At 40.2% G+C, this 16,604-nt stretch overlaps 1 protein-coding gene across 1 annotated transcript in view; it reads left to right on the forward strand.

Moving 5' to 3' along the window:
- Positions 1-3,218: 3,218 nt before the first annotated feature.
- Positions 3,219-16,604, forward strand: part of jazf1b (JAZF zinc finger 1b) — a 30,361-nt gene continuing 16,975 nt past the window's right edge. The window contains exon 1 of the mRNA XM_061953660.1: positions 3,219-3,438. Coding sequence (XP_061809644.1) covers positions 3,324-3,438 — 115 coding nt within the window. The 5' untranslated portion in view covers positions 3,219-3,323. The remainder of the gene's footprint in view (positions 3,439-16,604) is intronic.

The following is a 16,604-nucleotide window of genomic DNA, read 5'->3' on the forward strand; positions in this document are numbered from 1 at the left end:
TCATATACTACAAATTATATTCATTACATGTCATTAGATTTATATGAGTCCATATTTTTTTCTTTATGATATCCACCCAGATATCATGATGTCAGGCATTTATCAATAATAGACTATTGTTATTGTGCGAATGGTGACAATATATTAATGTGAGTTATTCTATGATCAACGCCACAAATTAAAGGCCATTTGGAAATATAACAGACAAAATAATCACATGGAACAACTTTGAAATGTGGCTTCCATTGCATGTGTTTAATCAAAGATTAAATAACCTATTAAGTAAATAGTGTTTACTGAAAATATTACCTCATTCAAATTTATGAGTAAATTGAAAAGCAATGATTGGTTGCAGCACTTGTCAGCAGTAACATCCATAAATAAATGATGCCAACATTACAAACAAATGGCTTCTGAGTGCACATAACAGCTTCACTGAACTGGTCCATTACACTAAAATGCATTCCACCTTTTGGGGAATTCTAGCAGACAGACAAAAAACTTTAATGTCAAAATGTAAATTCCAACCAAGTCAAACTCACACAGTCAGGATTTAAATATGCTGCTTGCACAACACTGCCCCACTGTGGCAGTCATGTTGGTTTACACTGCTTCCTCATTCATCTACAACCAAAGTGCATGATGTCATTATTATCACAAAATAAAGACAGTTAAAAATGGGATATTTAATATTTAATTGCTTGTATCTGAGGAACACTTTACAAACTGTGAACAATTATTCGAGTCATATCACTAATCAAATGTTTGTTTGTTTTTTGCTCTTAATACTTGACTTTTACTGCTTGGGAAAATAGTAACTTTAATGGTTTACTTTATTTCAAACATGCTTAAAACAAACTACAATGATAATGCTGACATTCGGTGGTTTGGTTGGTTTGAATTTATTTCGAACATGTATGCAATTACAAGTGATACTGTATATCAAATACTGTAGTTTACACATTTACATTTCTCTTTACATGTTCGAAAAGGAGTAGGAAGAAGCCGAGCTTATTTAATCCTACCTCTTTTCCAATTCATAGCAATTTAGTTGCACACATTCACTTCCTGTCCTCACCTGCTTGACACTTAGCATCAAGGGTTGGAATTGGGGGTTAAATCACCAAAATGATCCCCAGGCGTGGCCACCGCTGCTGCTCACTGCTCTCCTCACCTCCCAGGGGGTGATCAAGGGTGATGGGTCAAATCCATCCATCCATCCATTTTCTACCGCTTGTCCCTTTTGGGGTCGCGGGGGGTGCTGGAGCCTATCTCAGCTGCATTCGGGCGGAAGGCGGGGTACACCCTGGACAAGTCGCCACCTCATCGCAGGGCCAACACAGATAGACAGACAACATTCACACACTATGCAGAGGACAATTTCACCAAACCTAGTGTGTGTGTGTGACTATCAGTGGTACTTTAACTTAACTTAATATTGTAACACAATTTACATACACGTGTACTATGATATTTCATATGCCTTTACTGTGTATATAATTGAACAGTGTTTATGTTGTGTACAAGGTGTATTTATAATATGTTGTGCAAAGGAAATGTTATAATTTTTGGAAGCTCATCTTGTATTTGACATTGTTTATAGGGTTAGGCGCAATAAGTGTTCAACTTCAGCCTAAACCCTTTCGCTCTGCATCATTTTCAATTTATGAATGTACAACTGTTTGTTTATGTAAAACTGTTTGTTTATTTTGTTGACCATTGACCGAAGAAATAATAAACTAAACTAAACATCAATGAATTTGAGTTTGCATAATTCAACATGCCTGAAAAGGAGTAGTAAAGAAGTTATTTCATCCATACCTCATTTGATAGCTCAAATAATAGCTTAAATACAAAAAGAACAAATAGAGGAGTAAATGTTACAGAAACATTATTTGATGAATAAATGAGTACAAAAGATACAATGAATAATAATAATAAGGCCGCTGAGATAGGCTCCAGCACCCCCCGCGACCCCAAAAAGGGACAAGCGGTAAAAAATGGATGGATAATTAAAAAAAAAAATAATGATGAATATACCGTATTTTTCGGAGTATAAGTCGCACCGGAGTATAAGTCGCACCGGAGTATAAGTCACACCTGCCGAAAATGCACAATAAAGAAGGAAAAAAACGTATATAAGTTGCACCATTTCTCTGTTCTCAATTGTTGATGACTGATGATAACAACCAAACCTAACCCCCCCCCCCCCCCCCCCCTCCTCCACACCCCGAATTGTAAATAATGTAAATAATTCAATGTGATTATCTTGTGTGATGACTGTATTATGATGATAGTATATATGATAGTATATATCTGTATCATGAATCAATTTAAGTGGACCCCGACTTGAACAAGTTGAAAAACGTATTCGGGTGCTACCATTTAGTGGTCAATTGTACGGAATATGTACTTCACTATAGTGAAGTACTTTTTTTTTTTAGACTTTTATTAGTAGGTTTTATATATGCAACCTACTAATAAAAGTCTCAATCAATCAAAAAAAAGCACTGGAGTATAAGTCGCATTTTTGGGGGAAATTTATTTGATAAAACCCAACACTAAGAATAGACATTTGAAAGGCAATTTAAAATAAATAAAGAATAGTGAACAACAGGCTGAATAAGTGTACGTTATATGACGCATAAATAACCAACTGAGAACGTGCCTGGTATGTTAATGTAACATATTATGGCAAGAGTCATTCAAATAACTATAACATATAGAACATGCTATACGTTTACCAAACAATCTGTCACTCCTAATCGCTAAATCCCATGAAATCTTATACGTCTAGTCTCTTACCTGAATGAGCTAAATAATATTATTTGATATTATTAATAATTTCACACATAAGTCGCTCCTGAGTATAAGTCGCATCCCCGGCCAAACTATGAAAAAAAACTGCAATTTATAGTCCGAAAAATACGGTAGGCAAAAATTATATTTGGCATATTCACAATGTACCAGATCTTTGATTTTCAGGAATAGAGGGGTTTTGTTTTCTTTTACCAACCTTGTGGATGATCATAATTCCCTCTTTGTCGCAGTATATGGTTGGTGACTGCAGAATGTTTTTTTTGTATTATTGTTTTCCCATACCTCACACACAACCATGCACAGCGACCGTTCTTGTTTCCGGACACAGCTTTTATTGTGAAGCGCCAATCGTCTTACTTCCGATATTGTTATCTGTCTCCGTCGAGTTTGACGTCGACGCCTCCTCCTTGCCCGCCGCTCCAGCTGTTCCTCGCCGCTGTGCTCCCTCCGCCCGTCAGCCCGCTGCCGTGCTGTGCGCCCGCATATCCGATGCTGCAGCGACCATGACAGGCATCGCCGCTGCTTCTTTCTTCTCCAACGCTTGCAGGTTCGGCAGCTGCGGACTTAACTTCGACTCTCTGGCCGAGCTCATCGTGCACATCGAGGATAACCACATCGGTAAGAGCCGAGCGTCGCAGCTAGCATTAGCGGCTAGGCTAGCGCGCTAGCCGGTGTCTTCCTGCTCCTTGACAACCCTGTTGCTAGGTGTGGTGTCCATGTTCGTGTGCTATTACCCTACTTCCTGTTCATCACCCACGACGTAAAATGCTGTTTCTCCGTGTGGAAAGATGTCGCTGCAAGGCGACGGCATGTTACTCTGACAGGAAGCGCGTTTGTTGACGTCTGTCTGCGGGCTCCTGCAACATTATTGCAACGCGAGGCCCGCGCTCCAAACTACCGGAAGGGTCTCGTTCAGTGTTTTTCAACCTTTTCTGAGCCCACGCACAAATGTATTTTCATTGAAAAAATCCCGAGGCACACCACCAGCAGAAAACTAACAATGAAACTCAGCGGCCGATATTGACAGTAAAAAGTCATTGTCGCAATTGTTGGATATGAATTCAACCCATAATGCATGCATCACTATAGCTCTTGTCTCAAAGTAGGTGTACTGTCACGACCTGTCACATCACGCCTGTGACTTATTCTGAGTTTGTTGGTGTTTTTCTATGTGTAGTGTTTTAGTTCTTGTCTTGGGCTACTATTTTGGTGTTGATTGTCATGTACGGATGTACTTTGTGGATGCCGTCTGCTCCACACGCTGTAAGTCTTTGCTGTCGTCCAGAATTCTGTTTTTGTTAACTTTTCAGCCAGTTCAGTTTTAGTTAGGTTTTGCTTAGCCATCCTTGATTGATTGACTGATTGATTGATTGATTTAATTTTATTAGTAGATTGCACAGTACAGTACATATTCCGTGCAATTGACCACTAAATGCAGGGATCCCCAAACTTTTTGACTTGGGGGCCGCATTGGGTTAAAACAATTTGGCCGGGGGCCGGGCTGTATATATATATATATATATATATATATATATTAGATATATATAGCGCACTTTCCGCGCGCGCGATGATGTCACGTTATCGATGAGAAAATGCATTTTTAGACAATATGATTTGCCTGAGTGGCTAGGAGACACTGAGAGTAGCAAGCGGTACAAAATGGATAAGAAAAGACAGAAAAAAATATATATATATATTTTTTATATTTAAAAAAATAAAATAAAAAAATGTAATACTTGGGACTTCCCACGGACCTGATTTTGGACGCTGGCGGGCCGTAGTTTGGGGACCCCTGACTAAATGGTAACACCCGAATAAGTTTTTAAGTCGGGGTCCACGTAAATCAATTCATGGTACAAATATATACTATCAGCATAATACAGTCATCACACAAGTTAATCATCAGAGTATATACATTGAATTATTTACATTATTTACAATCCGGGGGTGGGATGTGGAGGGGGGGGGGGGGGGGGTTCGGACGGGGGGGTTAGGTTTGGTTGATATCAGCACTTCAGTCATTAACAATTGCATCATCAGAGAAATGGACATTGAAACAGTGTAGGTCTGACTTGGTAGGATATGTACAGCGAGCAGTGATCCCTAAGCTTCAATGCCTTTTGTTTATTTTTGGTTTAATCAATAGATATATTTTTTACCTGCACGCTGGCTCCCGCTGGCGTTTGCATATTGTGATCACGACAAACCATGTTCCCGACATCTACAAAGCAATTAGCTACCTGCTGCCACCTACTGATATGGAAGAGTATTACACAGTTACTCTGCCGAGCTCTTGACAGCACAGACAATAATTACTGGTTTGCAAAAAAAATATTTTTAACCCAATTAGGTAAAATTACATGATTTCCCACAGCGCCCCAAACAATATCTCACGGTACACTAGTGTGCCGCGGCACAGTGGTTGAAAAACACTGGTCTAGTTGACTTGCAGAACGATCAATCTCATTTTAATCTCTGTGGGATTCCAGTAAAGTTTGGACAGTGAGCAGTGAAACACAGTTAGAAACTAGTCCATCACACCATTATTAGGGATGTCCGATAACATCGGACTGCCGATATTATCGGCCGATAAATGCTTTAAAATGTAATATCGGAAATTATCGGTATCGGTTTCAAAAAGTAAAATTTATGAATTTGTAAAAATGCCGCTGTGTACACGGACGTAGGGTGAAGTATAGAGCGGCAATAAACCTTAAAGGCACTGCCTTTGCGTGCCGGCCCAATCACATAATATCTACGGCTTTTCACACACACAAGTGAATGCAGGCCTACTTGGTCAACAGCCATACAGGTCACACTGAGGGTGGCCGTATAAACAACTTTAACACTGTTACAAATATGCGCCACACTGTGAACCCAGACTAAACAAGAATGACAAACACATTTCGGGAGAACATCCGCACCGTAACACAACAGAACAAATATCCAGAACCCCTTGCAGCAACAACTCTTACAGGACGCTACAATATACACCCCCGCTACCACCAACCCCGCACACCCTCGACATTCCCTTTAGCACAGCTCCATCTAATGGATGCAGAACGTAACCCCAGCCTCTACTGTAGCGTCTATTCTATGCGCCTTATAATGCGGTGCGCCTTATATATGAACAAAGTTTTAAAATAAACCATTCATTGAAGGTGCGCATTATAATCCGGTGCGCCTTATGGTGCGGAAAATACGGTAGTTTACACTGTTTCTTATTGGGACATTTGTTTCAATATACAAACTTTGGTATTTACGAACCAATTAGGTTTGTACATTGAGGTTCCACTGTATATGTTATGTTAAACTCCTTCTCACCCAGAAAATTGTAGAATCCGAAGTGCGCCCAAACAGACAGAGCTGACTATCTCTTTCTTCTCCATCTAAAGTGAGCTAGCTGACGTTATTCTACAGACGAGCAGGTTAATTCTCCTGACAATGTTGCAGAAAAAACTACTACACTACGGAGGCGGAGAAGGAGCCCAGACATAGCATAAAAATCAGATTTTGAATAATTGATTCTTGACAATTTTGGATCGATTCAGAATCATAATGAATGGTTGATTTTTTTATGAAGTGTACACCGTGTATTACACTGCCAGTCACAGACCGCAGCTCGTTTTCTATTGGCCTTTCATTTTTCATTAAATGCTCCTTGGTTTGAAATGTTTTCACAATCCTAGTGTGTGCAAGTGCAGGGCTATTCAGCACATTTATCCTTATTCTGTTGTTAATGTGAATGCTCTGCTTACCTTAAAAATACCTCACCAAAGGCTAATACATTGTAGTCATGAATCAGAATATGTTTATACTAGTCAAAGGTCCGCTATATGGCAGGCGCGTGCGTGCAACAGTCCTTAAAATCAGCTCTTTCTTTGATTTGATGATGTGATGTGACATTTGGAAGATGCCGGCTAGAAATACATTGTGAGCATCTACAAACCTGCAATTCTGGTTCTATACATGTTAACATTAGGTAAGCTTTTGGTGCGCTTCATTTGTACTGGGAAGTCGGAATTTCCGAGTTCCTAGTCGGAATTTCAACTGGAACAGGTCGGATGTCCGACTCGGAAAGTCGGAAAATTCTCACCACTTCTGAGCTGGTTTTAAAGATGGCTGCTCTGGATGTAAACAATGATGTCCGCTTCTATAATATCCGTTATTTGCACTTCTGTTTAGTTTTTGTTGCAGTAAATCAGCTATATGTATTGTTGTACTTTTATATATGATAACGTCACTGTAGTGCAAACTACATTTATTTCATGTGGTATATATGTTGTACGTCGCTAGCAATAGCGTCTGTGTTTCCTCTTCATCCACCATATGTGAAGGTTGCAGAAAGCGTGCATATTTTCACATAAGTTGTTTATATTCAGACAGGGCAAGCGCAAAAATAGCTTTCGTAGTTGTGGCCATCTTGATTTCCGACATCGTAACTGGAACCGCTCACAGTTCGGGTGTGATGTCATTCCCAGCTCCGAATTTCCGCTTCCCAGGTAAATGGAACGCTGCATAAGTCCATTACTAATGTATGGAAGTTAATTGTTGTTGTGTGTAAGTTTTACCTGTTTTCTCAGGGCATTCAATCGATGGCAACTGGATTGTTTTTATTGTCTTAAAAGACGTTTGCCTCTCATCTAGGGGACGGCGTGGCGCAGTTGGGAGACTGGCCGTGCCAGCAACCTGAGGGTTCCTGGTTCAATCCCCACCTTCTACCAACCTCGTCACGTCCGTTGTGTCCTTGAGCAAGACACTTCACCCTTGCTCCTGATGGGTCGTGGCTAGGGCCTTGCACGGCAGCTCCCGCCATCAGTTTGTGAATGGGTGAATGTGGAAATAGTGTCAAAGCGCTTTGAGTACCTTAAAGGTCGAAAAGCGCTATACAAGTATAACCCATTTACCATTTATCGGAGCAGGCTTCATCAGTTCATGCTCACAGGCTTTGATAGGACATCTTTAGTCTGAGAAATTGGTGCAAGAAGATACTAAGTTTCATCCTCTATAAAAGGGGAATTGTCTGGGCAAGTTGTGATAGATTTCCCGAGAATACAAAGACCTGGATAAATGAGAATATTCTCATGCTTTTTAATTTTGGTAAGATTCGTTCCTGTGTGAGGGCCATCTGTCAGCCTGTAGTGTCAAGGTCGTTGGTGGCTGTCGCTTGTAAACGGAGGAGCGGCTTGCTTACACAAATCCTTCTGTGGTTAGGGATGGGTACAGAATCCTGTACTTTTTTTGGCACCGACTGAAACCCCCCAGTTCTACCGGGCACCTTTTGACGCCATCTCACGGTACTCGGTTGCGCGTGACGTCACTACCGGTTGCCGACCCACTCACTCAGTCAGACTCTTCTCACTTTGGCACTCAGCAATCACTCCAGCAGCACTGAGAGCGGACTCAGCCAAACTAACTCTAGGTAATGATGTCATTTTCAAAGCCAACGAAGTAATTGAGTCAAAACCTTTCCAAAAACGCGCTAGCTTGTTGCTAGAAAACATTGCTTTTGCTATTGACATGCTACTGATTAGCATCAGCAATTTTACATGGCGAGTTCAACATTTGCAAATTTGTTAATGAAAACTACATCTAAGATGCACGTTACAATCGAACAGCTGGTGCGTAAAAGATACAATACTTACTGTATTACCACTTTCAGGGCACAACAAAAAACTGGACAGCAAAGACTGAACTGCCTCGCCAACACACCATAAACTATAAACTACTGCCATGTTACGTCTGGGACTTGTAACTGTATTTGAGACTCAGAAATGTGATAATAAAATAAGATACAACAACTGGACAGCCGATATCATATTTAACTAATTTTTAAATGTTGCAATAAAAAATAGATTGTATCATAACAAACAGCAAATATTTATTAACACACACAAAAGTACTGAAAATTGGTATCGTTGTGTACCAGTATCAGTTCCTAGGTTTTGGTAATTGGTACCGTATTAGTTCAAATGTGAACGGTACCCATCCATATATGTGATATCTGTGAAACCCTTAATATAGACACACCTGTATATTAATAGAGCAGTACCCTTTTTGCTACTTCAATCTATCTGAGCATTTAATAAAGCTAAAAACATTTCCAGCTTCTAACGCAAGATGTTGTTCATCAAATGCTAAAAGCTCCAAAGGTAAATTCCCTTGCTCACAGTTTAACAGCTAGTTCCTACATCTGTTTCTTCCATCTAATATTTCAGTCTCATTATTGAAGCTGACAAGGCCCCAGGTGCCTGTGTTGTTCTTGTTTGTTGCTTGACTGCCTTTAATATCTTCTCCCCTCTCATTGTGTGCTGTGCGTGTGTCTGAGGTGTTAGTCGCTGGGGGAAGAAAAACGCCTCGGAATGACTTATTGGGGAATAACAAAGCAATTAGTTTGCTAAGAGTGGAAAAACGTTGCACCCCCCTCCCCCCTTTTCCCTCCTTTGTGCGCTGGCCTGTGCCCACTCGAAGAAGAGCGAGACCATGCACTCTGTGCCAAGTGCCTGTGAAGCGTAATTACAGACCGAGTGCCTGATTTGGCCGCTCTTCTTCGTCATCTGGCAACCCGCTGCACAAAGCACATTCTCCTTTGTAATTAGGCGTCTAGAAAACAAGCAACAACGTTCTCCCTCTCGAGTCCCACAGCAACATGACGGCTGGTGTGGCTGACATACAATAGGTGGCGCTACCATGTAGAAGTTGCTGTTTGAACAGTATTGTAGTTCGCTGTGACTTACACTACATACAGTCGTGGTCAAAAGTTTACATACACTTGTAAAAAACATAATGTCATGGCTGTCTCGAGTTTCCAACAATTTCTACAACTCTTATCTTTTTGTGATAGTGATTGGAGCACATACTTGTTGGTCACAAAAAACATTCATGAAGTTAGGTTCTTTTATGAATTTATTATGGGTCTACTGAAAATGTGACCAAATCTGCTGGGTCAAAATTAAACATACAGCAATGTAAATATTTGTTTACATGTCCCTTGGCAAGTTTCACTGCAATAACGCGCTTTTGGTAGCCATCCACAAGCTTCTGGCAAGCTTCTGGTTGAATATTTGACCACTCCTCTTGACAAAATTGGTGCAGTTCAGCTGAATTTGTTGGTTTTCTGACATGGACTTGTTTCTTCAGTATTGTCCACAGGTCAGGACTTTGGGAAGGCCATTCTAAAACATTAATTCTAGCCTTATTTAGCCATTCCTTTAGCCGTTCATTGTCCGGTTGAAACACCCAACTGCCAACATCCGGGCTGATGATTTTAGGTTGTCCTGAAGAATTTGTAGGTAATCCTCCTTTTTCATTGTCCCATTTACTCTCTGTAAAGCACCAGTTCCATTGGCAGCAAAATAGGCCCAGAGCATAATACTACCACCACCATGCTTGACGGTAGGAGTGGTGTTCCTGAGATTAAAGGCCTCACCTTTTCTCCTCCAAACATATTGCTGGGTATTGTGGCCAAACAGCTCAATTTTTGTTTCATCTGACATCACATGGACAAAGATAAGACCTTCTGGAGGAAAGTTCTGTGGTCAGATAATATTTACATTGCTGTATGTATACTTTTGACCCAGCAGATTTGGTCACATTTTTAGTAGACCCATAATAAATTCATAAAAGAACCAAACTTCATGAATGTTTTTTGTGACCAACAAGTATGTGCTCCAATCACTCTATCACAAAAAGATAAGCGTTGTAAAAATTATTGGAAACTCAAGACAGCCATGACATTATGTTCTTTACAAATGTATGTAAACTTTTGACCACAACTGTATATGTTATCACTATGACTACAGCATTAGTTACTTTATCTTAGCAAGGCCTATGGGTAGATCTATGCTTCCATTTAGCCACAATAACAATAGCATTCCAGTGTGGGGGAACTGGAAGCAGTAAAAGCTGATCTTATAATCTTGGACTGTATTATAGATATATTCAAGCAACTCTACCAGCCTACGTTTAGTTATTAAGATTGAAAGATGTCCTCATTAATCCTGTGGTCATGTGTGGAAGGAAAAACCTTACTAAAAATGTTTGCTTTGTTGCTAAGTGAGCAGTCCTAAATTGACCAGAAGTACACTCTTATTCAGGCGTGTGTGTGCGTGTGTATGTGCTTGCGTGTGTGTGCTGCTGATCACTTGCAGTGCCCAAAGCTCGCTAACAATCAGTCTGCTTGTTGCCAGTCCTCACTGGAGGCTCATTTAGAAAAAAAAAAAAACCTGCGGATGTAATAAATTTAAAAAGCACTAACTAGTTCCCTGATCTGTGCACCTGGTGGGCCTAATTACATTTCCCCATCCCCCGACACCCCTGCTCCTGTTCCTGTGCGCTGACTGTGAGACGTATTGATAACATGCATCCCTCAACAATGAGCACTAGTTCATTGCAGGGCAGGAAAAACCACAGTGACTTCTTTAATTGGCCGATTTAAATAAAAAAATAAAAAACACATGCCGCTAAATGGTAAAAAATGTATGTCCCTAAAAAAATGTTTGAATTACAATTAACATTGTATACGGTAAAGAAAAAACATAATGGTGTGCTGTGTGACATTATTTTTGAGCATTGCAACACTTATTATTAAGCTAATGACTGAATGAACTGTGTTGCCTCTAACAAAATCCAATTTTGTCCATTATTAGAATTGTACCTTTTAAAATAACAGTTTCGCCGAGCTTAGGGGTGTCCAAACTTTTTCCACCGAGGGCCACACGCAAAAATATGGAAAGAAGCGAGGGAGCACTTGGATACCTTTTGTACAATAAAGATACTAAAAGCAAATGCATTTCAAATTGATGCTAAACTAGCTGAACAAAACCTCCACATTAGCTTTGTGTAATAGGTGACGAAGGAAATTAGTGTAATATGTAATACCTAGAGCCGTCAAAAATAAGAAGTTAACCTATGAATTTAATCACAAAATATTGCATTGATCATGTATAAACACAGACTAATCACACAATTTATTTTGACTGCACATGCTCCTTTACCTCCTGATCCACCTAGTCTAGCAATACATTTGTCCAAATACATACATTTTTTAGGCAAATTGAAACACTTAAGTTAATTGAAATTATGCACGCAAGTAATCGTGATTAATCCAAGGGGTTAGTATGTGTGCCTCACAATACAAAGGTCCTGAGTTCGATCCTGGGCTCGGGATCTTTCTGTGTGGAGTTTGCATGTTCTCTCCCGTGACTGTGTTGGTTCCCCTCCAGGTACTCCGGCTTCCTCCCACCTCCAAAGACATGCACCGGAGGATAGGTTGATTGGCAACACTAAATTGGCCCTAGTGTGTGAATGTGACTGTGAATGTTGTCTGTGTTGGCCCTGCGATGAGGTGGCGACTTGTCAAGGGTGTGCCCCGCCTTCCGCCCGACTGCAGCTGAGATAGGCTACAGCGACCCCGTAAGGGAAAAGTGGTAAAAAATGGATGGGTGGATGGAAAAAAATATCGTTTGACACCACTACTAATGACTTATCTCACTAATATTGAATTCATTTTATTTTTACAATCTGTCAAGAGGCAAAAAATTCTCGAGCTGCGGGTCAAAATTTGTCCACGGGCCACACTTTGGACACCCCTGTCCCGGTTGATTAGGCAGAGTAGCAGCTCAGTGGTTGCCATGTGGCAACCCAGGAGGGCCTACTGTCATGGTTTATAATAACGGGCGGACCAGCCTGAAGATTTATGATGTTATGTCAGCGCTAGCCTTCGTGCTACTATTACTGTTTAGAGATGTTTATGAATCTTACAGAATTTTCTTTTCTTATTTAGCTAAAAGATGTGAAGTTTTGGGGGAGGAGGGAATTACCTTTCATTTCACTAAATATGTAAAGTGGATGTGTAAATGGCAACATACCGTCAGTGCCTACAGTAAAACTCATATTTTGACAGATCATTTGAAGCACCTCCTGTATACCGGGTAACCTGCCAGACAGCGTAAACATGTGAGCTCCACCACTATGTTTCATTTCCTCCCGAGAGGCCACATAATGAGTTGCCTATGCCACCACTCCTGCTCCAACTCCCCCACTCCTCACAGCCGCCATAAACATGTCACCGTAATGCTCGCCACTCGGCCATACCCCACCGTGCATCTGGCCTGGAGGGTAGGTTGAGGAGAACCCAGACGATGCTGGAAATAAAGTGTGTGTGTTTGAGAGAGAGAGAGGGTAGGTGGTGCAGGGGGAAGGGTGTTTGAGGGCGTTGTTAAGGAGTGGAAGGCGTCACTTCTGCACGTTGCCATTGGAAGGTTTGTTGATGGCCACTTGGGTTCCTGGTGCACACCATCCCAGACGCACGAATGAAAGTATGGTATTGCATTCTTTGTTTCTTGCACTGGCACAAAACATATTGATCTTAAAAGGAAACCATAATACTACATAGACTATTGGGGGAAATACACATTCAATTACAGTAGTGATCCAATTACAAGAAGGCATTATTGTCCCTTAAAGTCTGAAAATGACAGGTTATACAGTATTTGTACATGCAAACCACTTGTGCTCATGCGAGTCAGAGCATTTTTTCCTGTCCCTCACGCACACCTGCAGTGACTTGGAGAAATGCAGCAGGCCTTTAAAAAATGTCTCACTGGTTGTTAGCAAGTTAGCAAACAACAGAGAAGGAGTTATGACGCTAATTTGAAGATAATGCTGATTAATGACGCAGATTGATCAAATAATTTTATTACAATCTACCAGTTATTTCACTGATATTCCAAACACTTGTTTTAAATATTAATTTTATCTTCTATTTTTATCTTAAAAATATAATATATTTTTTAATTACATAATAGTACTTTAACAGGCTCCGGCAACCCCCGCGACACCGAAAGGGACAAGCGGTAAAAAATGGATGGATACTATAATAATATAATATAATAAATGTGAATGTTATCTGTCTATCTGTGTTGGCCCTGTGGTGAGGTGGCGACTTGTCCAGTACCCTGCTTCCGCCCGAATGCAGCTGAGGTAGGCTCCAGCACCCCCCGTGACCCCGAGAGGGACAAGCCGTAGTAAATGGATTGATGGTAATATAATAATCAAGAGCAGGTCTTATAAAAGGTTGTTGAAGTCAGGGTTCTCTTATATTAACAATACAATAATTGTTGTTTTCTCTGATTGTTATTTTTATATTCATTATGGAAGGCAGAAAATACAATATGAATTGTGTTTTTCTGCATCAATGTTTTTGTTTTTTTAAGTCAGTGCAGTCAAAATTGAGTGTCCGAAACCACCAGAGGTGCTTTGCAATGAAGTTGTGTCTAACGTAGCCCAGCAATGTCAGTTATGAGAAGCTGGATTAGATCCAGGCATGCTTTTGCACTTTTACAACCTCTCTCGGGGGCATTATTCTGCTTCTCAATCGAAATCTGGCATAGAAACAGGAGTTAAGAACAATTTTCGTACTAATTTGCCTTTATTGCTTGAAGACATTAATTAATTGCTATGTTCCTCTCAGTTATCTGTGCCCATTAGAGAGAAATTGTAACTAAGGATGTGCCATTCAATAGATCACCGGTCGGTATCGGCCGTGAAAAAGCATGTGATCCGCTATTGCCGATAAATGCCTTTTAAAGGGGAACTTTACTTATTTTTGGAATGTTGCCTATGATTCACAATCCCTATGTAAGACAAGAACACATACATTATATTGCCAAAAGTATTTGGCCACCTACCTTGACTCACATATGAGCTTGAAGTGCCATCCCATTCGTAACCCATAGAGTTCAATATGATGTGGGTCCACCTTTTGCAGCAATTACAGCTTCAACTCTTCTGGGAAGGCTGTCCACAAGGTTGCGGAGTGTGTTTATAGGAACCACTCTTCCAAAAGCGCATTGGTGAGGTCACACACTGATGTTGGTCGAGAAGGCCTGGCTCTCAGTCTCCGTTCTAATTCATCCCAAAGGTGTTCTATCTGGTTCAGGTCAGGACTCTGTCCAGGTCAGTCAAGTTCATCCACACCAGACTCTGTCATCCATGTCTTTATGGACCTTGCTTTGTGCACTGGTGCACAGTCATGTTGGAAGAGGGAGGGGCCGCTCCAAACTGTTCCCACACATTTACAATGGGAGACAGGTCTGGACTACAGGCAGGCCAGTCTAGTAAACGCACTCTTTTACTATGAAGCCATGCTGTTGTAACACGTGGCTTGGCATTGTCTTGCTGAAATAAGCAGGGGCGTCCATGATAACCATCACCCAACCATGCAAATTTTGCATTTCCTTTGGAAATCGAGGTCCCAGAGTCTGGAGGAAGACAGGAGAGGCACAGGATCCACGTTGCCTGAAGTCTAGTGTAAAGTTTCCACCATCAGTGATGGTTTGGGGTGCCATGTCATCTGCTGGTGTCGGTCCACTCTGTTTCCTGAGATCCAGGGTCAACGCAGCCGTCTACCAGCAAGTTTTAGAGCACTTCATGCTTCCTGCTGCTGACCTGCTCTATGGAGATGGAGATTTCAAGTTCCAACAGGACTTGGCGCCTGCACACAGCGCAAAATCTACCCGTGCCTGGTTTACGGACCATGGTATTTCTGTTCTAAATTGGCCCGCCAACTCCCCTGACCTTAGCCCCATAGAAAATCTGTGGGGTATTGTGAAAAGGAAGATGCAGAATGCCAGACCCAAAAACGCAGAAGAGTTGAAGGCCACTATCAGAGCAACCTGGGCTCTCATAACACCTGAGCAGTGCCAGAAACTCATCGACTCCATGCCACGCCGCATTAACGCAGTAATTGAGGCAAAAGGAGCTCCAACCAAGTATTGAGTATTGTACATGCTCATATTTTTCATTTTCATACTTTTCAGTTGGCCAACATTTCTAAAAATCCCTTTTTTGTATTAGCCTTAAGTAATATTCTAATTTTGTGACACACGGAATTTTGGATTTTCATTTGTTGCCACTTCAAATCATCAAAATTAAATGAAATAAACATTTGAATGCATCAGTCTGTGTGCAATGAATAAATATAATGTACAAGTTACACCTTTTGAATGCAATTACTGAAATAAATCAAGTTTTTCAAAATATTCTAATTTACTGGCTTTTACCTGTGTGTGTGTGTGTGTGTGTGTGTGTGTGTGTGAGTGTATATATATATATATATATATATATATATATATATATATATATATATATATATATATATATATATATATATATATATATATATATATATTAGGGCTGCAACAACTAATCGATTGAAATCTATTATAAAAATTGTTGGCGATTAATTTCGTCATCGATTCGTTGGATCTATGCTATGTGCATGGGCAGAGGCAATTTAAAAAAAAACATTTATTTTTATTTTTTATAAACCTTTATTTATAAACTGCAACATGTACAAACAGCTGAGAAACAATAATCAAAATAAGTATGGTGCCAGTATGCTGGGGGTTTTTTTTCAATAAAATACTGGAAAGGATAGAAATGTAGTTTGTCTCTTTTATCCGATTATTAATCGATTAATCGAAATATTAATCGACAGATTAATCGATTATCAAATTAATCGTTAGTTGCAGCCCTAATATATATATATATATATATATATATATATATATATATATATATATATATATATATATACACTGTGTGTGTGTGTGTGTGTGTATATATATGTATATGTAGCAGATAGTAGTTTTTACTTTTGTTGAGATATTGTATACTGTTGACTTTGTTGTGATCAAACAATTGTGTATAATAAAAGAGAACATTGTAAATATTACTGTTGACATTGTTAAACTGTCAATAGTGCTCTGTATAAATACATT

The sequence above is a fragment of the Nerophis lumbriciformis genome, linkage group LG04, assembly GCF_033978685.3.
Source record: "Nerophis lumbriciformis linkage group LG04, RoL_Nlum_v2.1, whole genome shotgun sequence".
NCBI lineage: Eukaryota > Metazoa > Chordata > Actinopteri > Syngnathiformes > Syngnathidae > Nerophis > Nerophis lumbriciformis.